Below are 24,282 nucleotides of genomic sequence, written 5' to 3'. Positions count from 1 at the left end.
AAAAAACAAATTCTATGGTTAATACAAACTAGTACTATGACAGACAGCCTTGTCTCTTGCTGTTCTAGAAGTGCCAATGAAGAATTAATTCCATACCTTTTTCTTCTGTTCTGTTTGGCAGCGTTTCTGGTCTTTCGGGAGGTATCTTTTTAAGTTCATGTTTTCTCTCTGTTGTACCTGGGAGGGAAAGGACAATAGTTATCAGAAAATATTTTCTCTATTCATTTATAAGACACACCAGCATTTCAGAATTTATCAGGTATAGGAAAGTCAATTGATTTTTTTCCTCTTGAGTTGGATGCTGGCATAACTTGGCTAACATGAGCAAAAGTAATTTCTAGCCCATTTCATTATGTTTGCTTGCCTATACATTCTCCATTCATAAGAACACCACTAACATTTTTTGATATTTAAACCTGGCTTCCTTAGGCATAAAATAGTCACTAAGTAGGAATGGGGAACATATAGAGTCACTCATCAAAATTCAAAAATAAGGGGTCACTGGATATTGTGCTCTATAATAATAAGTGATTTCACAGGGAACTGGATTCTATCTTGTAGTAGTTTTAAAACACGGCTTGGAATTGTTTGATAAATCTCCCATTAAGAGGTGAGATCTGTATCTCTTTTCCAGGAATGTGGACAGGTTTGTAACTGCTTTGGCCAGTGGTTGAAGTGATACTATGTAATTTCCAAAGCAAGTCATAAAAGTCCATGTAGCTAACACTTTATTTGTTAGAATACTAGTCTCCATGTAAGAAGACAACTATCCTGCAGAAGCCACACGTAGATATGGCTTACAGGCTCAGTTAAGCCTAGTCTTCCAGGTACCCCTGCCATGGGAAGCCAGATATGTGAGTTAAGTAGCCATCTTCCAGGTGGATCCTCCAGCCTCAGCTAGTCCAGATTTTCCAACCGAGGCCCCAGACCTGATGGGACAGAAACCAGTCATGCAGGCCATACCCCGTTCACATTCTTGACCCACAGTATCTGTGAGCATAAGAAGATTCTTATTTTCTGCTACTAAAATTGGAGTGGCTTATAATATAGCAGTAGTACCTACAGCAAAATTTTAGGTTGAGGGATGTGCAGAGATGTTACATTGCTTCTCTCTATATCCCTTCTTTTTCTGTTGAATCTCTCAAGTATTACATTTTCCTAGATGCACCACTTTGCATTTCATCTTTACCCATGCAGACTGCAGTTGCTCCCTCACCTGAGCACCACATAAAGTAAAATAAAGACCGTGTGTGCCATTAGTCTTACTGGTGCCATTAACCTCAGGCATATAAGAGAACTTCAGAAATAACTAGAGCACAAACCAATCAAAAATATTTCTCTTATTTATAGACATGGTTGAGTGCCTGACAGACTTTTCACATGACCAGCTCTAAAATGGGTGCTTGGTATTAAAATCTCAATTACACAGCCTCTGAGGCCAAGAGAACTTTAAAAAAATATTCACAGCTGGTTGCTATGGCACATGCTTATAATCCCAGTTACTCAGGAGGCTGAGGAAGGAGGATCACAAGTTCAAGGTGAGCCCAGGCAACTTAGAGAGATCCTGTCTTAAAATTAAAAAAAATAATAATAAAAGGTTCTAGGAGTGTAGTACAATGGTAGAAATCTCAGGACCTAAAAGGAAGAATCACTGAACATATACTTCATCTGAATCCCTTTAATAACTCTCTACCTCCTAATCTCAAAGCAGTTCCCAAGATCCTTCATAAATTAGCAGAAGTAGTCTAGGAAGATGAAATGCCATTTTGCTTTGCCCCCCAGAGTCCCTTCACAAATATTGGTGAAATTGTTTCTAAAGGATAAGAATTTGCCTACCATGCTACCAATGTAGTCTCCTAATGCTAATGAAGAAGTTCAGTGTCATTCTTAGAGATACAGAAAAAAATCAACAATTGGACCATCTTGAAGAATCCAATCTTAGTTAACTACATTCTAGGCTGCCTTAGCAATGGACCACTTGATACATCTCCTTGGTCTCCAATGGTTACCAAGGCCTCCAGGAGAAAGGTTTCTCAGAGAAAAACACATAAATAGCCTGCTTTAATCTCTACACAATAAAATATTTATATAGCCAGAACCACTAGGTGGCAAAATGAAACTGTTCAATGCCAGCATAGATGAAGGCCAAGCAGGAGATGTTATTAACATCCCATTTCAGGGCTTAATCTCTGTAATTCTCAATTATGCCTGAGGGAACACCAAAGGAATCTGGGGTCAATTGATTTTTTTCTCCCCAACTTGGTGGGCCAAAAGTAATTTTAAAAAATTCTTAATAAATATATAAACAATCTGGAAATTTACTCATACTTTAAATATTACAGAAATATCATAACTGTGAGTTTATAGAACTAAAAATACCCCTACTATTCTGTTTTAGTTGTTACTTTTTAAAATGCCACTTACCTAGCTAGTTACTCATGGAGGAATTTCTCCCCATAATTTACTGTAACAATTATAAAGTAGAGTTCTGTTGGGAAGTATGAACCATCCTCTTTATGTATGAAAATCTCATGTGCAATGAGTTACCAAAAGTCTAATAACATCAATTCTTGCTATATTATTCAATCTTAATATCTGAATTATACAGAAAAAGTGAATTAGACTCTTCAAGTTTAAAAAAAGAACGGGGAACAAAAAGTATTCATGGCTAAAAACAACCATCTTTTTGTTGGGGGATGGATAAGTGAGGGAAGTACAAATTTTGGTTAACCACAGAGGACAGACACTGAAAATCCAGCAAGGCCATACGTGTGCAATGACACTATGGCCCATGGGAAACAATCTTCCCTAGGCTGACTCTCTCCATTAGGCACAGGGGAAGCAGGACAATATTAGGTTCTCTCTTCAAAAGGAATTTATTAAAAACAACACAAAACTCATTTATTTTTAAGTTCTTTTGACCATTCTCTTGGGGAACTCCCATTTTTGCACAGTATCAGGGACATGTTTTAGTGATTTTAGTTTGTTTGTTTAGGAAAAGCAGCAGTATATTTGAAACCTGCCTGCTGAGACCAAATCGTAATTTCCCAATGTGGCAATCTGTGGCATTTTAATCCAGGAATCTTGAGCTCTACCATGGACAATTTGAACATATGCAAAAGAAAGATGTGCATCTTTATTTTATTGAATTGAAAGGTATATTTATTACCTGCGCCTTGTTTGATGACAGGAGCAGATGGAGGTGGTGGTTTCTTGGGCCTCTGAAAAAATAATCAAAATTAGACCAGATAAGACTTGGCAAATTGTCCTCTCACAGAAGGACCACAGACAATATTTTCTATGCACAGTGTGGACAATTTGGAGACTCTCTCCAAAAAACTGAGCAATTCTCTCTCCAGGGATGTCAGCTTTTGGCACCTCTAAACAAATACTAGAATAAATTCATTTGGCATAATAAAATTCTGATCGACAAATGAAATGCTATTTCCCCCTTTCTAAATTTGTAACAGCCTTCTGGAAAAGCACGGCTCAGCAAAAATGGCCTGAAACCAGCAAGCACAATGGTACTCCTACGCTGAAACCACATTTGCAATTAAGATTTAATCTGCTGAATAACCAAGTGATTTGAAGAGAGTCACTATGAAGACAAAAAAATCAGATCTGCTGCCGGTGAAGGATCTTAACAAAATGTAGGCTGAGGGTCTGCTGCAGCCAGTTCAGGTTCTATACCTTCTTCTACCCCTTTCTATGCTAAGGCTGGCAGACCATTTTTGAGGTCCCTCATGGATCAGATGTACCGTGTCACATGTGATAAACTGGAATAGAGGTTTTTTTGTTTTGTTTTGCGAATTGGCTACTATTTATTTATCTCTCATACACTGTCACTCTGTAGGTGATGGAGGTAACAATATAATCAACTGTAATCAATGGCATTTATTCCTGATCTGGTTCCAGATAGCCAGGCATTTCCTTGTCATCCAGGATTGACTGTAGAAGGGAGATGGATGGGCTCAACTTGGTGAATTAATAAGTAGTTGGGGAATCTGGCAAGGGTATCATCTTAGTTATGCCAAGGGCAAAAGGGTGAGGGCCAAGGGCAAGGCAAAACCACCTCAATGTTAAAATCATTAAGGATGGATAGGAATGGGGAGCGTTGGAACACATGATCCATATTGCTGTTGATACCTCCTCTCCTCACTTTCTCTGGGCATCATATACTTGTGATTCTAGGAAAGCTCCAGAGACTCTTCTGGTCTTTGAAAACATATTACTGTGTCATTACCACAGGGACCAGCAAACACACATGCCTAGTCCTGGCTCTGACTCACCAGTACTAAATGTAGTTCAGGGCCACAGGAAGAAATAGTTTTAAGTAAAACTCAGACAATAGCAGACCTACAAGGAATTTTTGGAGGGCTCTCATAGCATATAGGTTCTGGATTCAGTAAATTTTCAGCACTGCTTTTCAGTAGCTGGGTGAGTCAGCCAATTTCCTCTGAGTTAAACAGTATAGCATGGTCGGCAAGAGGTGGGGATTCTAAAATCTGTCACTACGAATCTCTTGCCATCCTTAGCTGTGGACACTGGGCAAGCAACCTTACCAAATTGTTCCCTATCATCTATAAATGGTGAATTAATATTCTTTTCTTAGGAGGAAGTGATTTCACAAACAGAAGGAGTAATCTCTGACTTATTTAATCCTTACAAAAACTCTGTGAGGTGGTGATATTAGTATGCCCATTCTGCCATTGAAATAATTGAGGCTTAGAGATATAAAGGCATTTCCCAAGGTCACCAGGCTATCAAGTGATGCAGGAGATGGGAGTCAGGCCCAAGGCTGTCTGACCCGCAACATGTTCTTAACCAGCATGAAAGATCCATCATGCCAGAGAAAATGGGTATCAAATTGCAGCTACAGTATGAGCTTACCATGCTACAACCTTTACAGAAAAAGACTAGAAAGAAATAAATTTAAAGTGGTGACCTCTGACTAGTAAAATTATGAGTGCATACATGTGTTTCTTTCTTAATGTTTTTCTGTATTGTCTATATGAGTGCTGACAAACTTCTATCATAAAAAAGCAGACTGCTGCTGGGTGCAGTGGCATATGCCTGTAATCTCGGCAATTTGGGAGGCTGAGGCAGGAAGATTGCAAGTTTGAGGCAGCCTTGGCAACTTACCAGTCCCTAAGCAATTTACTGAGACCCTATTTCAAAATAAAAAGGGCTTCCTATGTAGTTCAGTGGTAAAGTATCTCTGGGTTCAATCCCAGTATCCCAAAAAAAAGGCAAGCTGCTCTAAGGGCCACCTCCCCTTGCATACAGGCCCTCTACTGAGTGGATGGATTTGGGGATGGGTTTCTGGCTCAGGGTTTACCACTCCTCTATCCCCTGTGTCAGTCCCTTCCAGCTCTCCACCAACTCCTTCCTTTTCCTTCCTCCCTTCTCTGTCTTTATGTAAATTATACTGGGGACAGATGTATGTTTACTTAATGAAGTCATCACTGCAGCTCTGCCAATTAACCTTCCTGTACCTCAGGATCAGAGTAATTTCTTATTCATGAAACTGCCAACACCCTGTGGCCTAATTCTTTCCAGTTAAATGCCAGCAACGCCTACCCCTGGATGTCTTGGTCACTCCTTGTTGGTCTGAAACTTTCTATAACCAATTTCACATGAGCTTCTTCTAGTGGAGGACATTACCCCAGCAACCTTGCCTCAAACCACATGGCCCCAAATTAAAAAAAAAAAAAAAAAGACAATTACAAGTCATACTATTTTCCAAGATTACTGGGCAAAGAAAAATACATCCCTTAATGTTGTGCTAGTTTGGCATGTAGCAGATACATAAAATGTGACAGAGCAGAGGGTGGGGAGAGGGAGAGAAGGAAGAAGGGAGGTGGGGAGGGAAGACAGAAAATGTTGCATTAACAGGCAATGTATGAAAAGTGTAGTCCCAGTATGGATGTGGAAAGGGAGGAGGCAGAGATGTGTGTTTGTGTCTAGAGCAGTGGCATCATGGAGGTGGTTCCCTTTTGAAAGAAAGGGAAAGTTTGTGAGCTGTCTTGCATCAGCACTGGTCAGGTGCTTCTTTTGCTAACTTATTAGCAGAGGGGAATTTTCTTTTTTATTTTCTTCCCTTGAATGACTTCACTTTCTCTGGTTCCACCAATCTCAACAGTCTTCATGTTTCTTTAGATGAGAAAAGATGCTCCATTTCTAAATAATACTTTTTTTTTAACCACTGAGCCACATCCCCAGTCCTTTTTTTTGTATTTTATTTAGAGACAGCGTCTCGCTGAGTTACTTAGAGTCTTGCTAAATTGCTGAGGCTGGCTTTGAACTCGCAATCCTCCTGCCTTAGCCTCCCTAGCCGCTGGGATTACAAGAGAGCACCATGGTACCTGGCTCAAATAAGACATCTTTTAAGGCAACTCTAAACAAAATTCAGAGCCAGGGGCCCATGTAGTTCTAGAACAGCCCCCAAAAGAGTCATAGTGCATTGCACATGGGCCTACTTAAAAGAAATCCAACCAAAAGACAGGGCAGTAAGAACTGAGAAGGGAGACTGGGTAAATTTCTAAAAAAATGTGACAGTAAAAAAAAATATATCACAGGAGTTCATGGTTGTCAAAGAAAAAGACATGAGGAGATTGCTGGGTTGATTTTTCTCAAAATGTCCAATTGTGGCTGAATAAAAGGACAGGACTGGGAGGTCTCCAGGTTGTGCAATAGGCCAAGGTGCCCCTATGGAGTTTGACAGCCACAGGATATTAACTAATACCTGAGGATTCAAAGTCCTAAATTTTTAGAGGCATGTGTTCTATTTATTTTTGTATCCCTCCCTCCAGGGTGAAAATAAAATGCCCAGCCCCAAGCTCAGGTATATTTGACTGGCTCAATTCTCAGTGCTTAAAAAAAAGCAATAGGGCTGGCGTTGTGGCTCAGCAGTAGAGCGCTCGCCTAGCACACATGACGCACTGGGTTCTATCCTAAGGACCACATATAAGTAAATAAAATAAAGGTATTGTATCCACTTACAACTAAAAAAAAAATAATAAAAAAAGCAATGGATGTTAGAGCCACAAGTCATCGGAGGAGTCTCCTTACAGCTGTAACCACAGGGGGCCTAGACTAATCCCTCAATGTTCAGACTGTGGAAATTCATTTAAAAAGAGCCAAAATGAAAATGTCATTAACAAAAGCAATGAGCCAACATTTCCTGATTTCTGAGAGAGTTGAATACCTTTCATGGTCTTCATGTACGCAGAACACACAGACCTAAGTGTGTGCGTGTGCACATCTGCCTGCATATGGAGTTGTTGGCTTGGATGGAAACACCAACATCATCCTTCAAAGGACAAAGTATCTAAATTTGATTTTTTTCGTACCATTATACCACCAGGAAGGAAATAGATCTGAATGTTCTGGAGGAGGGATGACAGGAAGGCAAGCTTTGCTTCATGCTAAAGGATTACAGAACTGACTCTGCCCTTTGTTTGACAAGACTGGCCAGCTCTAAGTAAGAGTTCATCAGCTGGCTCAACTGCTTTCCCAGGCAGGAATTCTAACCTGAGCCAGTCTGCCTTCAGACCTCCGGCCCCCAAGATGTGCTCTATTGAAAATAACCAGAGAAATATACCCTGATGACTGGGTACACTTTATGCGATATCTTAGTCTGTTTACTATTGCTATAACAGAATCCCTGAGACTGGATAATTCATAAAAACAAGAGGTTTATTGTGGCTCATGGTTCTGGAAGTCTAAGCGCATGATGTCAGCATATACTTAGCTTCTGATGAGGGCTTCATGCTGCTTCAACTTGTGGCAGAAAGTAGATGGGGAAGCAAAGACAGGCAAAGAGCATGTGTACAAGAGAGATCAAGGGACTGTGGCTGGTTTGTTTGCAACAATCTATTCTTGTGAAAACGAATCTAGTCTCAGAGAAGTAACCCAGTCTCTCCAGAAATGCATTAATCCATTCATTAGGGTGGTATCCCCATGACCTAACTATCTCTTTAAAAACCTACCCCTTCTCAACACTGTTATGTTAGGGACTGAGCCCCAACATAAGTTTGGGTGGGAATGAACCATATTCAAATCATAGCAGGGGGTTTCCTCAGGGAAATATAAGGTTCTGGAAGAAAATCTCAGCTTCATTTAGAGCAATTCTGGGCCTTGGGAAGCCCCACAATGCATTGAGCAAAGTTATCTGGAGGCTGGAGGAGATTCCTGACCAGGGCATGCTTCACAATTCTAGAAACACTTGGGAGGAGTCTGCCCTGCCCTTTCCTCCTTGCCCCTGGAGGAACAGCCACACTTTTGAAGAGTGCAGCTAGTGCTATGCTTGGGGTAATGACAGTGTGTATAACTGCCCCTCTGCACCCTTCAGAGTCCCAGCAACACCTGCCCTGTCACCTGCATAGGAGATTCCTAGGAACCACTGTACAACCTGCTCTTTAGAGGGTCTCTCTATTGTTTCCTGCCCTCAGCTTCTAGCCTCATAGTCTATATCCACGGTTTCCCTCTTGGCTGGGCGCATCCAAATTGATGGCCTGTTGGGTGGTTAGCTAGACTTTGGTGTTCTGTTTCCCCCTAAAATACTCTCTCAGTTCATCCCCTTGACTCCTTCACTCCATCCATACCACCTCAGAAGTGATGCCTCGATTATATGCCCAGATCCTTTGTCTGGAATAAAGGGCCTGGATCCCCTTCATCTCGGAAGGGGAATTGGACAGGAGCCCAGCTCCCCTCAATCCTCCATTCATTCTTCTTCCTCTTTTATTTGAGTATAAGAGGGAGCAGCAAGAAGGAGAGGAGGGGCAGAAAGAAGAGCCGGTACACCTTGCCACCACAAGATCAGAGAACAAGGGGGTCCTGACTGCCAACCATGTTCTGTGCATGCTGTTAGGCCCCATAAAGGGGACTCTTGGTATGTAGGCCCTGCCTTCAAAGAGATTACAGTTCAGACTGAGTGATCCGAGATAAGCACTTCAGGTAAGAGTATATTGCGTGAGATGTTGAACTGAAAGAATACAGGCTACAAGTACCATCAGAAAAGAGAGAGGAAGCATCACCTGGGTGACCTAGGGAAAGCCCACAGGTATTGTATCAACAGGCCATATATGGGTGACATTAATGCATTGACAAGCCTTATTCCTCTGCATGTGAGACCCCTCAGAAAATTAAATGTACAAGATAATGTTGCAGGTGGATTATTTTGCTAAGGCTGCTTATTGGTAGTACACATTTATCTCTTTTATAAATAATTTACTGAGCATCTTTAAAAATTAGAAAGAACTACAGTAGAATTCAAAAGAGCAGATTTTATAAACGAGGTTGTCAGAAGATCAGAGCAAAAAATCAGGGGCCTCCTGAGAACTTGGTAAAGAGAAGGTGGTCAGAGTTAAAGCAGAAAAACTCACCTATGACAGATTAGCCATTGTGGGTAGCCAGCAAGGGTTGGCTTGTTTTTTTTTCCTGTAAAATTTGGAACCTGCAAAAGTGCTGCTGGATGATCTAGAACAATTTTAAAAGGCTAGATTGGCACACAACTGTAAATGGGAAAGTGGGAAATCTAATTAATGATGTTATGATGTGTCTGGTGACTGATTTGAATAGAAAGGATCCAGTCAATTAAAAGAATGCAGAAAAATAGAGTAGCTGAAGCTGGGCTTAGCTAAGAATACGTATGGCTCCCTTGGCAAACCTTTTCCTTCTGGTGTGTGAGGAGGGCCTTTGCAAGAACAACTAACTCCTCTCATTTTGATTTCTTTTTTTTAAAATTTTTATTTTTTAATTATATATGGACACAATACCTTTTTATATTTTTACATGGTGCTGAGGATCGAACCCAGTGCCTCACACATGCAAGACCAGCACTCTACCCCTGAGCCACAACCCCAGCCCCTCATTTTGATTTCTTGCCCTCCAGGACAAAGTAGTTTCTGATGAAACCTGATTCCTTTTTTTAAAAAAATTGTTTTAGTTGTAGATGGACATAATATCTTTATTTTATTTATTTATGTGGAGCTGAGGATCGAACACAGTGCCTCACATGTGCTAGGCAAGTGCTTTACCACTGAGCCCCAGCCCCAAAACCTGATTCTTAATCAGGCCCATAGAAGGTGAATGCTCAGGGAAGGCAGACCCACATGCTCCAGATGATGGACATCTCAGTTCTTATTATGGTTTGAAGGCTTATAGCTTGCATCACAGTTGTAGCTGAGAGGCAGACCCTCTACTGCGGGATATTCACTAGGGAAACACCTAGGGGAACCTTAGCAATGCCCATTTGTAACATGGCACAAACTCTGAAAAGCCTTCCCAATCAATGCATGCTGGCACAGTAATTCCACTTCTGATGATCTGACCTGTTTTCCTTACAAGAGTCATGGCCTGAGACTTTCTTAAAACACTACCTATAGGAATATATATTTCATATTTTCTTTTTCTAAAAACAGTGAGAATTTGTTTTTGCTTTTCTTGAGAGTCCAAGTTCCCCGTTATCCTTCAGTAATAATGACAGAGCACACATGTCACTTCATTAGAACTCAGAATATTAAATCTATCCAATATGATGTTTAATTTTACTTTCAAAGTTCAAAATAAACAGACAGCCATTGAATCTAGGTTCTCTCATAAATAGCTTACATAATTGCTCTAAAATATGCACCAAGAGATCAACGGGTGCTCTCCCAGAATATCTTGAGCTAAAGCCCCAAGTGTATGTCACCCTAGAGAGAGAATATGCTGAGTGCTCTCAGGAAGAAAGACCACGAGGAATTCCAGAAGGCTTGGTGGTAACCAACAGAATCCACGTCCCTGCAAAAAATATCCAGCCTTGTCATTATACTTGGTGATACCTACTGAGTCAAAAGATCTGCTATTAAAGAAATGCCATTTGCTTCTGTTGACCCTAATCATCACAGACTGTCCTCTTTTCTGGGTGAGTGATTATAGCCCCAGCCACTGGCAAGACAAGATGACATCTGCTGAAACCAGTGGCAGAATGTTTTAGACTCTGTCATTCACATAGTGCCTTCGTGTTAATGATTCTAATCATATTTACACCATCAACTCAGCAAATGACAGCCCCATCTCTAATCACATTGTCACCACCTCACCAATGCTCAGGATACAGCAACGAAGGCTGGCATAACAACTAACACAAAGCTGGTTGGCTGGTTTTATAGGCCAAAGGGGATGAAAAAGGATGTTATACTTTGAATTTTTTCAAAGCTAAGTGTCATATTATACAGTACTTTTCAGCGGTAGGTTTTACTTTATCTGACAGGTATGACTATTGTTTCCCTAAAACTGGGTTTTCTGCTTCATGGGGACAAGGTTAAAAGACTTATCAAGGAGGTGGTAGCTGTTTATGTAAGGTTAGAGAAAGGCCCATGGGGCTCTAAAAAGCATACATGCCCCAACAAGCAAGCTGAGCTAAGTCCACTCATCACTGACAACTTCACTCTCCCGGTGAAAGTGCTTCCCTTAATAGCTTATGTAACACAGAGCTTCTAAAAATGTACACTGTGGAGTCCATCTCACCTAAGTGAATTTATTGCCCCACTAAAATAAGAACAGCAACTAAAAGGCAGGGGCCACAGAGGAGGCAACTGCACACTTGCTCACAGGCTTAAAAACAGATCCAGATTTTACCTTAGTCATACCACTTGTCATCATAAAAATGATAACTAGACAAGCAATGCATGTTAATTAACTAGATTTAGTTGTGTATACATTCACAATGTATACATACAGTCAGACATTGCTTGGAATCTGTGGGAGATTGGTTTCAGGACCCCTCGAGGATACCAAAATCCACTGATGTTCAAGTTCCTTATATAAAATGTTATAGTATTTGCATATAACCCAAGCACATCCTCCTGTATACCTTAAATCATCTTGATATTTTTTTTACAACAATTAACACAATATAGGCACCATGTAGTATAGTTGTTGTACTGTATTTTTAGGGAAGGACAATTTTAAAAGTGTATACATGTTCAGTACAGATGGAAAGTTTTTGAAGATTTTCAATCTATGCTTGCTTGAATCCCACTGTGCTTAAAACACTATGTTGTACATGGTAAATATGCAATTTTATCTTTCAGATTTAAAAAAGTGAACCATATTGGCTCAATCAGAACCAATAAGGCAGCAAATGTCTAGCAGGATAGCGAGCTTGCTAAGACTCCTTTTTTTATTTGTACTAGAGATTGAACCCAGGGGTGCATGACCATAGAACACCATCCCCAGCCCTTTTTAATATTTTATTTGGAGACAGGGTCTTGCTGAATTGTTTAGGGCCTCACTAAATTGTTGAGGCAGGCTTAGAACTTGCAATCCTCCCAGCCTCCCGAGCTGCTGGGATTACAGGCGTGTGCCGCCACACCTGGCTTGCTAAGATTCCTTGGACAATGTGCTCTCCTTCAAAGTTATATGAAGGTTTTGGTATCCCAGTGTTTTAGGACATAGCTGGCTTTTAGTAGACTCACAAACATAGGCAAGAAGGAGATAACAGGCAGCCTAGATGGTCCCTGGCCTCCACTCATTCTGGCTACCATGAGTATTCTTTCAGAAAGCTCTGGCAGGCACCCATGTCTTTCAATACCAGATTTGCAGCCAAACTAAGCCCAAACGAGCAGCAGTCATGAGTATGCTTTACTTCCAATCAACCGCCATGATGGCCAGCCCAGGAAAGGACTTGTTAAATGTTGAACAAAATGAAAACAGAATTGTAAAGCAGCAGATCCAGAAAATATATGCGAAGTAACATGAAGATTATGTCATCCTGTTCTTGCTTATCTCTCTAAGTGTGTTTTATACCTCACTGGCTGTCTTTTTTAATGGCTGTTGAGTAAAGTTTTAGATGAAGCTAGATTCCCAGGGAAGGTAAGCAAGACACCAAGTTAACAGGGCTGATTTGATCAGCTGATGCAAAAAGAACCAGAGTCCCAGAATTGGCTTTATAACATTACTTCACAATTCTGGTTGGAGTCTTTTGCCACTCTTGTGGCAATAGTAATTATATGACTGGAATGCTTAATCTGCAGGGTGCATTAACCAACAGCCAGACACTGCTGAGGAATTCATGTACATCATCTCACTCAGTCTTCTCAACTGTTCAGTATTTAAGTATGAATATTCCCATTATTTTATGGATGAAAATAGCGAGGCTTAGAGCTGTTCAGCAACTTGGCCATGGCTATAGAACAAATAAGTGGCAGGGGACGGATTTGAACTCAGGTCTATCTGATGGCATAGCCTAGAGTCACAACCACTATACTCTATAAATGTTTTCTAAATCTCATTTTTGGGTCCTTTTATCCTAAAACATTTCATATCCAGTCATTATAAGTGTTTAGGATCTGTTTTTCTCAGTAATCGATTTTTCTGTCAAGTGACAATCCAACATTGCTAGTCATTAGTAAAAATGTTTCAAGTGATTTTGCCTGGTGGACAATTTCCTTACTGAATGATGAGTTCTTTGATGTATGAATTCTCTCCTAAAATATGGGGGGAAGTGGAAGGTGGGATTGTCATCACTTAGATATCTGCTTCTATACCTGCATTTCCCAAAATGTAATATGCAAACAGATCACCTAAAAATTTTGTGAAAAATGTTGATTCTAATGCATCAGACCTAAGATAGGGCCTGAGCAGCTCTAACAAGCTCCCAGGTGATGCTGATGTTGCTGGTCCATGAATTTGACTTCAAGTGTCAAGGACTTAGAAAACATTAGGAAGCTGAATCCATATTATGCAGAACCCAAACTCAGATTCCAAGAGAGAATAGCAAGTGTAGAACAGAACACTCTTCACCCAAACAATACAAGAAAGCAAGCTATTGAAAAGCCTTTAGGCTTTGGACTTCAAACCCATTTAATGATCTACAGGGTACAATCTTGGCAGATGCCAGCACTATCTCACTTCTTAAACAATTATGTCCATTCATCTAAGTAGCACTTTCACCATGAAATGATGGTTTAGTATCCTTGGCAACCAATTTACCAATATTGTAGCTAACCTTACTGTACCTCACCTCAGCTCTACTAGAATGGTGATATGTCAAAGTCAGGTTCAGCCTGGTTCAGTAACAGAGCCCCCATGGGCATGAAGAGGATTCTAGCCAGGAGAGGTGGGCAGAGGTCACATAAAAGCCTGAGCAAAGAACCTTGAGGTATAGAACAGGATCTATAAGACCAAATTGCCATTCCTCCTTATACTGTAGGGTGCTTCTAGCTTTTCAACATTTCTTGATACATAATTGGAAGAGAAAAACAACATTTAGAATAAGGCAACAAAAATGGACTGGCTTGTTTGGACAGCAACATCATCAAATGGGTTCCCACAAAGAAAAACATAAATGAGAGGTGTGTATGCAACATATGGATATGTGTACACAAACATGCATATACAGTATAGGAAGATTTGTAGGTCTTGCTTTGCATCCTTAGCTTCATAATGTGTCAGTCGTTTGCATAATATTGGTTACTTCACTACCCTCAAGGACTGTACTATGCAGGATGCAGGCAGTACACTTACCAAACAGAGCACCCACGGTCCTCACAGTTTATTTGGGCACTCAAATATGCCAGGTACTATGCTAAGTGCCTTACACACATTATCCTATTTATACATGAAACTCAGGAATTGGGATCACTGTCACCAGGTAGTAGCTGAGTTCTAAAATGGACTTGTTATAGGTATAGGCAGCCAAGGGCTTAGAACCCAAGCCCATCAAACACTCAAATGCCAGTGCTCTTTAACATTATACCAAACTGTCTCAATCCTATATCCCAAGTCCCATGACAGAAGCCACAATTCTGACAGTGTATGGTGCACTGAGATCAAAGCCATGGAGACTTACATTCCCCTCCTTGTCAAAGTCCGGTGGAAGTAACTTCACGAAGTTATCAGGGAACACGCCTCGTCTGCCATTGAGCTCTCCTTCCCACCAGCCAACATCGATGCAGTCCTAGAAACGAGGCAGGGAAGAGTGAGAAATGGGGGCAAGCATGCTCCAGAGAGGTCTGCCATCCTTTCATGGGAGAACAGAAGCCCTCTCCTTGACGCTGATATCAATGCAACAATGGTTATTAAGTCAGCACAACCCCAAAGTCAGAGGAGAGAACCGAGTCAGAGCTTCCAGCAGGGACTCAAAGTCCAATGTTGCTTTTAGATACCCTGAATCATGAAGTATTTTTAAAAAAATTTTTTCTTAAAGATGGGAGGAGATGTATGGGCTTCTTTTTAAGTTTACTGAAATAAAAGTATTTTATTAACTGCAAAGGAAGCTTAGAAAATATCTTGTGCAAAAATGTCCTCTTTTGGATAACTTGTCACAAAGCTTGTCAGAATTAAAAAGGGCTTTGCAACAGTAAGCCAAGCATAAGAAAAAAAATCACACTTCATACAAACTCATTAACATGCTGCTCTCCTTCACCTTCTCCTTTTGATGTTGGTGGAGCACAGTTGTCACCATGAAAAGCCCTTTATCCCCCTTACAGAACTCAACATTTGCTTACTAAATGAATAAATAAACCTAGTCATTCTTCCAGATCAAACCTGCTTTCCTTTGAATAATTTCTATTCTCTTCTTTCATTCATTGAATGTTTCTTGAGCACCTACTACATCAGGCACTACTGAGCCAGGTGCTAGATAGAGGGCCAGGAGCAAAACTGGAATAACCCTAAGCTTCTTCAAGCTTCCATCCTAAACCTAATGGCCCCATGGTTCTCCTAAGCACTTAACCTCAGCACACAAAGCTACTTATAGTTTTTTCCCTTTTCAATTAGATGGAAGCCAATTCATTTTAATATATTTTGCATTCATCCACTGGGTGCTCTGGGTTCAATTCTACTTCTAACACTCAATCCAGGACTCACCTGGCCAACTATAAACCTCCTCCCTTGGGCACTTCTTCCTCCACAGTATGTGTATAATACACATCCAACTGTCAAGTCCAGAATTCTTGAGTTAAAACTCAAGCCTCATTCAGACTTGTGATCAACAACTTCTAGCTGAAGCCCAAAACAAATGAAAGCTTTCAAAAAAAAAAAAAAAAAAAAAAGCTGGCAGCACAGTTACTTTTAAACTTACATCTGAAGCAAGAAGATAATTAATCAAGAAAGAGAGGACATCATGCTCAGGGCCCATGGACTGATGTGTTGAGGAAGAGACCAGGAGGGCTCAAGCATCAGTTGTAGGCCCCAAGTGTACCAGGGCTTATATATGGCGCATTTGCACTTCGCTAGATAAGAATTCCAGCAAGGTGAGTTACACATCTGATTTGTTTCACCAATACACCCCCAGTCCTTCACACAATGCTCCATATAATAAATAAGAATCAATGAAGATTCTTTCTGAGACCTATAATCTCCAGCAGTCCAATATTTGAATACTTGGACAAGATGTCTTCTAGAAGTAAATCATGACCATCTTCCCCTCTCCCAGAGGTATGTTACAAAGATAAATTAACACCTTAGAAAAGCATTCAGATATTAGAGATTAATCCTTTGTGACACACTGTAAATTGTAGTCCTAACCAAAACCCAAAACAAATTACTGTTGGAGCAACAATTTCAGATTTACCCAGAACAAAACAAGAGTTCAAAAAACTTCTAAATGAGAGAATACTTATCTTTCTAGAAAAAAATGACATTAAATCTAGAAAATAATATGGTCCTGCCCTTGTTACATTACCCCCTAAACAATCTAGCATCAGTCCCCAAAGAAGGGATCCACAAACAGAAGTGGTAATGGCAGGATTTGGTGGGGTTTTTATGATACTGAGGATTGAACCCAGGGATGCTTCCCATTGAGCCATACCCAAGTCATTTTTATTTTGAGACAGGGTCTTGCTAAGTTGCTTAGGGTCTTACTAAATTGCCAAGGCTGGCCTCAAACTTGCAATCCTCCTGCCTTAGCCTCCTGAGTCGCTGGAATTATGGCATGTGCCCCATACCTGGCATAATTTGTTGGCTTCTAAGGTTCTGACAAATGCCATCAACGATTCTAGAAAAACTTATAAAGGAGGCAGGGAGGAGTGGAATTTCTTTACCCTTAATCCTTAGAAATTAAGTCTTTCAATCTAGAAAATTCTGGCACATTTTTCCCCCTCCTCGTTCTGCATGTGTCTTTGTTATCTTCAAAACCCAACTTGAAACTCACTTTTAGGAAAGTGACTATCATGAATGCCTTCTTTTCTCTAACATTCAGCATTATGCTAATTTTCACTTCATGATTTTTAATTCTACAAACATCTATTAAGTGCAAAATATGTTCAAGTTCTGTAGGTACCGAATATTAAACATTCAGAAAACATGGTCCTACCCCCTGGGAGCTTAGAGATGTATGTGAGAGTCAGACACACAATATTCTGCAGGATTCTTTTGGGGAACAGGTATAACCAAATGTTCTGGTATCAAAAGAAAAGCTGTCAGTAACAGCTTTTTGAATAATCTTAAATCTTCTCATGTGAGAAGGGTTTGCGTGTGTAAGGACTGGACCTTCCTCCACAATCATTTTGGATCACCTGATATAGAACTATGTCCACAAAAGGCATGCAAATATTGTTTAGTGCTACCTTTCTAAATGATGCAAAGCTATGCTTCACCTCAGCCTTATGCAAACAATAGCCCAAGAACCATTTTGCTTCATGTGTGAGAAAAACAATAAAGAAAATTTTAATAAGCGGGAACCTATGCAGAGTAACTTGTGAACTTATGCATATCTACAGGGGAAAAGTGTCCATAAGGACATTATATTCATCATATCTCCCATTAGCGATGACTGGCTTGGATGGCTCATCTATACTCTGCTCCTTGAGGAAAACACTAACAGTGCTAATCATTGCTGTAATTCAAAGCAACAGAGGGAAAGCACAAAGAGAGAATACAATATGTCTAATTGTTCTGATTAGTATAAGAATAAACACAAGGCCCATGGATGAGATAAGCACAGTCAAAAAAGAAAACTGTCAGTGTGGTTGAGAATACTAAGAACAGCCAAAGAGAAAAGCCGGTACAGGACAAAAACCAGGCACGGGGTTGGGATGCCTGGAGTGGGATAGATTTACAGAAAAACCAATGCAATAGAAGATTTACAGAAAACCTCAGCAATAGAAGCTAATTTAAGAGAAACAGGAATGATTTTGACAGCAAAATAAGAAGCAAATGTAACTCCTCTTAAACCAAACAAAGGAACAAGGATTTTGATGGCAGAGATGAAGAGAGAATTATTCATCTAAGGGCTGTTCTTCCAGAAGTGTAAACTACCAGCAAATTCAATTTATTTCTCAAGGACCTAAAATATACAGAATAAGACAGGAATCCAGGGTGGAAAGAAAATCATCATGCCCTCGTGGGGGCTCCCAAGATCGGAGCCTCATAGGCAGATACAGCGAATCAAAATGGCATGGAAACACCACAGGAGTGTCAAGTTAGATTTAAAAAACAAGTGAACCAAGAGAAGCCAGGTAGCCAGGAAGAGAAGGACACCAAGAACAGAGGCAATGAGAAAGTCAAGGGCAGGATCACTGAATGAGAGGGAAGGAAAGTGGGAGGGTGGGAACCCATGTCACAGAAGAATATTCAAGAACTGGGGTTTAGAGCAAAGGAAACCCCCAAATGTCTACTGAATAGTGACATGAGGTGTGAGGCAAGATGGCACCCATGAATAAAAGAAAGGGAAGAATGGAGAAATGAGTGGCCAATGACTTGTGAGGCCAGAATGTCACCAGGGTGAAAGTGGATACCGCCAAAGCAGTTATTGAGTGAAAGGGGGACTATGAGGCAGTAGGTGACCACTGAGGAGAGAGGTAGTGTGGCCAACATACTATTATTTATTTCCAATCCTGGGATGCTATTAGAATGAAGCAGGAGGTAGAAATGAATTAAAGAGCAGCATGCAGATGAAAGCTTCTGGAAAAAAAATAATGTTTAGAAATAGGCTCTATTGAAAGCAAAGGAAAACAGACCTGGAGTCTTATCGAGAGTCAAGTGTATGGAAAGAAATTATATTTCTGACAGAGTGTTCACTCTTCCATGATCAAGTCCTCACAATAGCCAAAATGGGTTGTGTATGTCTCATCACCAGGCAGATATTAGAATAAAAGAGAATACTCTTCCTTATAAAATACAAATGCTGTTTTTCCTTTAAAGGAATAAATTAACAGACCCTTAGGTATGCTATCGTCTAACCTCTATGTTCAGCACTATCTCAGGTTATCTACTCTCTTCTAGCTTAAGGGAGAACTCACTATGGCACAAGGTAGCCATTGCTTATTTTGCCTGAACTCAGAGAAGGAAGAATGCAAATGTTGGCCATGTGGTACTTAAACCATTGCCAGAGATGAAAATTCTCTGGATCTCAGTTTTTTTCATACCCATGAAAATCACTGCAAGGTGTAGAGAAGGACACAACTGCTGATTGTTGATACTGTCATTACTGGGATTACATGGATTGGCCCCAGAGTCCCTGAGGGATGATGTGGTCAGAAAAGCTTTTTTTTTTTTTTTAAAGAGAGAGGGAGAGAGAGAGAGAATTTTAATATTTATTTTTTAGTTTCGGCGGACACAACATCTTTGTTTGTATGTGGTGCTGAGGATCAAACCCGGGCTGCACGCATGCCAGACAAGCGCGCTACCGCTTGAGCCACATCCCCAGCCCAGGAAAGCTTTTTTATTAAGCTCCTATGCATTTGTCATGTGATCCAGTGCCATCTTTGGGTAACTGGTGGGCCATTTCTACTCCTTGTGTGCCTCAGTCTGTACAATCCTACCAGCACTACCCCAGGTAACCTGGCTGAAGCACTTCAGTGCTCCATACAGCTATTGCAATAGGGACCAGCTGAGAGAACTCCTTTACAGATAACCTGTTGGCATGGTGAGGGCCAAATGTGCGGGGAGTCACCAGTGAAGCCTGGTATGTTAGGGTTAGGGTTAGGGATAAGGTTAGGGTTAGGGTTTACCTCTAAGCTAGACACTTCAAATTTTGAGAAGAGACAAACTTATCACCTGGATTGTAAATTGGCTAAAAGAATGAGCCACAACCCTCATCATGGGCTGTTTTGTCAAGAGTGCAGAGCAATATATTAGATAATTAACTATCAAACCTGGCTGCGCTTTTAAAATCACCTAGGAAGTTTTAAAAATCCCAATGCCTAGGCAAGACACAATTGGCGGGGGGGGGGGGCGGGGGGAGAAGTGAAGGAAATCAGTGCTTTTAACAGTCCCTAGGTCATTCCAATGTGCAAGTTATGAATAGGTTCGATTTAGATCAGTGCTTCTCAAACGTTAATGTGCATACTTCTCATTTGGGGATCTTATAAAAATGCCAATTAGGATTCAATAAGTCTGGGACACGTCTGAGATTCAGCATTTCTAAGAGTTTCCCAAGCAATGTCAATACTGCTGTTCTGTGTACCATACTTGGTGTAGCAAAGGTCTTAAAAAGGGTAAACTCCTTAGCTGGGCACGCTGGTGCACACCTGTAATCCCTGCAACTCTAAGGCTGAGGCAGGAAGATGGCAAGTTCAAAGCCAGCCTCAGCAACTTAGTCAGTGAGACCCTATTTCAAAAAAAATAAAAAGGGTTGGGGATGTGGCTCAGTAGTTAAGCACTGCTGGGTTCAATCCCTGGTACCAAAAAGAAAAATAAATAAATAAATAAAAGAAAGCTCCTTGAAAACAAGGATCTTATTCTCATACCTTTATATCCATTTAATAACTTGTACAGTGCCTGGGACACACCAGTTCTGACAAGATTCTGGCTGAATGGATGAGTAGATGAATGACCCAAACGTCCCCTAGACTGTTATTCTACATTTTCTCATTTCCAAACAGTAAAAGTGGGGCTGGGATTGTGGCTCAGCAGTAGAGCGCTCGCCTAGCATGCGCGGGGGGCCCTGGGTTCAATCCTCAGCATCACATAAAAAAATAAATGAATGGAATAAAGGTATTGTGTCCAACTACAACTAAAAAAATAAATATTAAAAAAAAAGAAACAGTAAAAGTAAGGTCAAGTTGAAAAGGAAAAGGCAAAGTAAGCTTCTTCTATACAGTCAGGTTTACCTGCTGATCTGTACTGAATTTGTTATTTGTTCATAATTGTGATAAAAACTTTAAAAAGTACCCCAAAAAGGATAGGTCACATTTTCTCTGAAATTATATATACCTTTTTTTGAGTCCAAAAGATGGAATTGTCAAGCCAAAACTAAGAAAAGATAAGAATGGGTTCACCACCTAGCCCAAATGAAAGTCAAATGTACTCTGCTCAGTTACTTCTTTGGGTGGTCAGTTGTCCCCACTCTCCTTAGGGCCAATTTCCTAGAAGTACCCAGCATAGCTATCTTTCATGACCTTCCCCGATGACTGAGATATCATTTGAGGAGAAAGTGAGTGTTGAAAAATTTCAGCGTGGCTGTTAAGTGAGCTTCAGACTGCCCCAAGGGAGCCTCACACCCTCAGCATCCACCAGCAGTATGGAAAATACTGTTTAATATTTACTAATGAACGCCTTCTGTATGAAGCTGGGTGGGTGCCATGTTGAGCAAATGCTCCATGGAAGCCGAGGCCCAGGAGCACTATGCTCTGCTTCTGCTTGTTAACACCTTCCCCAAGAGATGCAATTATGCTATACGGCTGGGGCTGGCATTGCTGTTTAGAACTTCCACACCCCCATAAGTCAGTTATTAAAGCAGGCTCATCCACATCATGGTTTATGAGGTAACTGGAAAAAAGAGCTCCGGTTAAGGAGTGCTAAGGAGGGAAGTTCAGGGACACAGTCTTTTCTTTTTTTTTCCTTTTTTTTTTTTAAATTTTTTTATTGTTGGCTGTTCAAAACATTACATAGTTCTTGATATATCATATTTCACACTTTGATTCAAGTGGGTTATGAGCTCCCATTTTTACCCCATATACAGATTGCAGAATCACATCAGTTACACATCCATTGATTTACATATTGCCATACTAGTGTCTGTTGTGTTCTGCTGCCTTTCCTATCCTCTACTATCCCCCCTCCCCTCCCCTCCTCTCCCCTCCCCTCTTCTCTCTCTACCCGCTCAACTGTCATTCATTTCTCCCCCTTGTGTTATTTTTCCCTTTCCCCTCACTTCCTCTTGTATGTACTTTTGTATAACCCTGAGGGTCTCCATTTCCATGCAATTTCCCTTCTCTCTCCCTTTCCCTCCCACCTCTCATCCCTGTTTAATGTTGATCTTCTTCTCATGCTCTTCGTCCCTACTCTGTTCTTAGTTACTCTCCTTATATCAAAGAAGACATTTGGCATTTGTTTTTTAGGGATTGGCTAGCTTCACTTAGCATAATCTGCTCTAATGCCATCCATTTCCCTGCAAATTCTATGATTTTGTCATTTTTTAATGCAGAGTAATACTCCATTGTGTATAAATGCCACATTTTTTTTATCCATTCATCCATTGAAGGGCATCTGGGTTGGTTCCACAGTCTAGCTATTGTGAATTGTGCTGCTATGAACATCGATGTAGCAGTGTCCCTGTAGCATGCTCTTTTTAGGTCTTTAGGGAATAGACCGAGAAGGGGAATAGCTGGGTCAAATGGTGGCTCCATTCCCAGCTTTCCAAGAAATCTCCATACTGCTGGGACACAGTCTTAAAGACAAGTCCATTCAGGAAAATACCACATTCCAAATGGCAACACACAGGGATGACTGAGGCATAGGCAGTGATTCACTCTTGTAATAATAGGAAGTCATGATCCAGGGTTCAACTTCTTATAAAAACTCCTGGCTTCTTATTGGACAACAATTGATATGCTTTTCTATATTGACATCAGATTTATCCATTTGACATATTTTAAATTAAATTATTTATTTATTCTAATTTGTTATACATGATGGTAGAATCTAATTCATTTCATATTACACATATAGAGCACAATTTTTCAAGTCACTGATTGTATATAAAGTATTTTCACACCATTCGTGTCTTCATACATGTACTTAGGGTAATGATGTCTAACTCATTCCACCATCATTTCTACCCCCTTGCTCCCTCCCTTCCCCTTCCTCCCCTTTGCTTTATCCAAAGTTCCTCTATTCTTCCCACTGCCCCCATCGCCATTATGAGTCAGCATCCTCATGTCAAAGAAAACATTCGGCCTTTGTTTTTTGGGGATTAGCTTGCTACACTTAGCATGATATTCTCGAACTTCATCCACTTACCTGCAAATGCCATGATTTTATTCTCTTTTAATGCTGAGTAATATTCCATTGTGTATATATATACCACATTTTTTTTATCCCATTCATTTACTAAAGGGCATCTGGGTTGGTTCCACAATTCAGCTATTGTGAATTGTGCTGCTATGAACATTGATGAGGCTTCATCACTGTAGTAGGCTGTTTTTAAGTCCTTTGGGTATAAACCCAGGAGTGGGATAACTGGGTCAAATGGTGGTTCCATTCCAACTTTTCTAAGGAATTTCCAAACTGCTTTCCATATTGGCTGCACCAATTTACAGTCCCACCAGCAATGTATGAGTGTGCCTTTCCCCCACATCCTTGCCAACACTTATTGTTTGTATTCTTAATTAGTGCCATTCTGACTGGAGTGAGATGAAGTCTTAGAGTAGTTTTGATTTGCATTTCTCTAATTGCTAGAGATGTTGAACATTTTTTCATATATTTGTTGATTAATTGTATGTCTTCTTCTGAGAAGTGTCTGTTCAGTTCCTTGGCCCATTTATTGATTGGGTTATTTGGGTGTTTTTTTTGTGTGTGTGTGTGTGTGTGTGTGTTGAGTGCTTTATATATCCTAGAGATTAGGGCTCTATCTGATGTGCTTGTGGTAAAGATTTGCTCCCATTCTATAGGCTCTCTATTCACCTCACTGATTGTTTCTTTTGCTAAGAAGAAGCTTTTTAGTTTGAATCCATCCTGCCTTCCTGCCCAGCGCCACCGCATCCTGGAGTTCCATTTGATATATTATAAAAATAGTTAACAAAAAACTAGGTGGGTAACACATCAAAAGTAAGCCACTTCCTGTTAGCCATGCCAGTTTTTTTTTTCTTGAGACAGAGTCTCACAATGTTGCCGAGGCTGCCTCAAACTCCTGGACTCAAGCAACCAATCCTCCTGCCTCAGCCTTCCAAATAGCTGGGACTACAGGTATGCACCACTGTGCCCAGCTTGGCTATGGCAATATTAACTGAAGGAAGTATTGATGCCATGTCTTTTACAAGCTACCCATACTATACCTCATATTTTCCTGCTTCTTCTTTGATCTAGTCATGTGTAATTACATGCTCTCAACACCTGGCTACCTTGTTC

At 40.5% G+C, this 24,282-nt stretch overlaps 1 protein-coding gene across 9 annotated transcripts in view; it reads right to left on the bottom strand.

The window, feature by feature from the left end:
• Positions 1-24,282, bottom strand: part of Sh3kbp1 (SH3 domain containing kinase binding protein 1) — a 331,424-nt gene that overhangs the window by 58,615 nt on the left and 248,527 nt on the right. For all 9 annotated transcript variants that reach the window (XM_058573076.1, XM_058573077.1, XM_058573075.1 and 6 more), the window contains 3 exons: positions 14,840-14,947; positions 3,170-3,221; positions 97-177 (listed from right to left, as the gene is read on the bottom strand). In XM_058573076.1, coding sequence (XP_058429059.1) covers positions 97-177; positions 3,170-3,221; positions 14,840-14,947 — 241 coding nt within the window. The remainder of the gene's footprint in view (positions 1-96; positions 178-3,169; positions 3,222-14,839; positions 14,948-24,282) is intronic.

This window comes from Marmota monax, unplaced genomic scaffold (assembly GCF_021218885.2).
Source record: "Marmota monax isolate L192 unplaced genomic scaffold, Marmota_monax_Labrador192_F-V1.1 WCK01_AAM20220418_F8-fsc00203, whole genome shotgun sequence".
Classification (NCBI taxonomy): domain Eukaryota; kingdom Metazoa; phylum Chordata; class Mammalia; order Rodentia; family Sciuridae; genus Marmota; species Marmota monax.
This window is presented reverse-complemented; position numbering and strand designations above follow the sequence as displayed.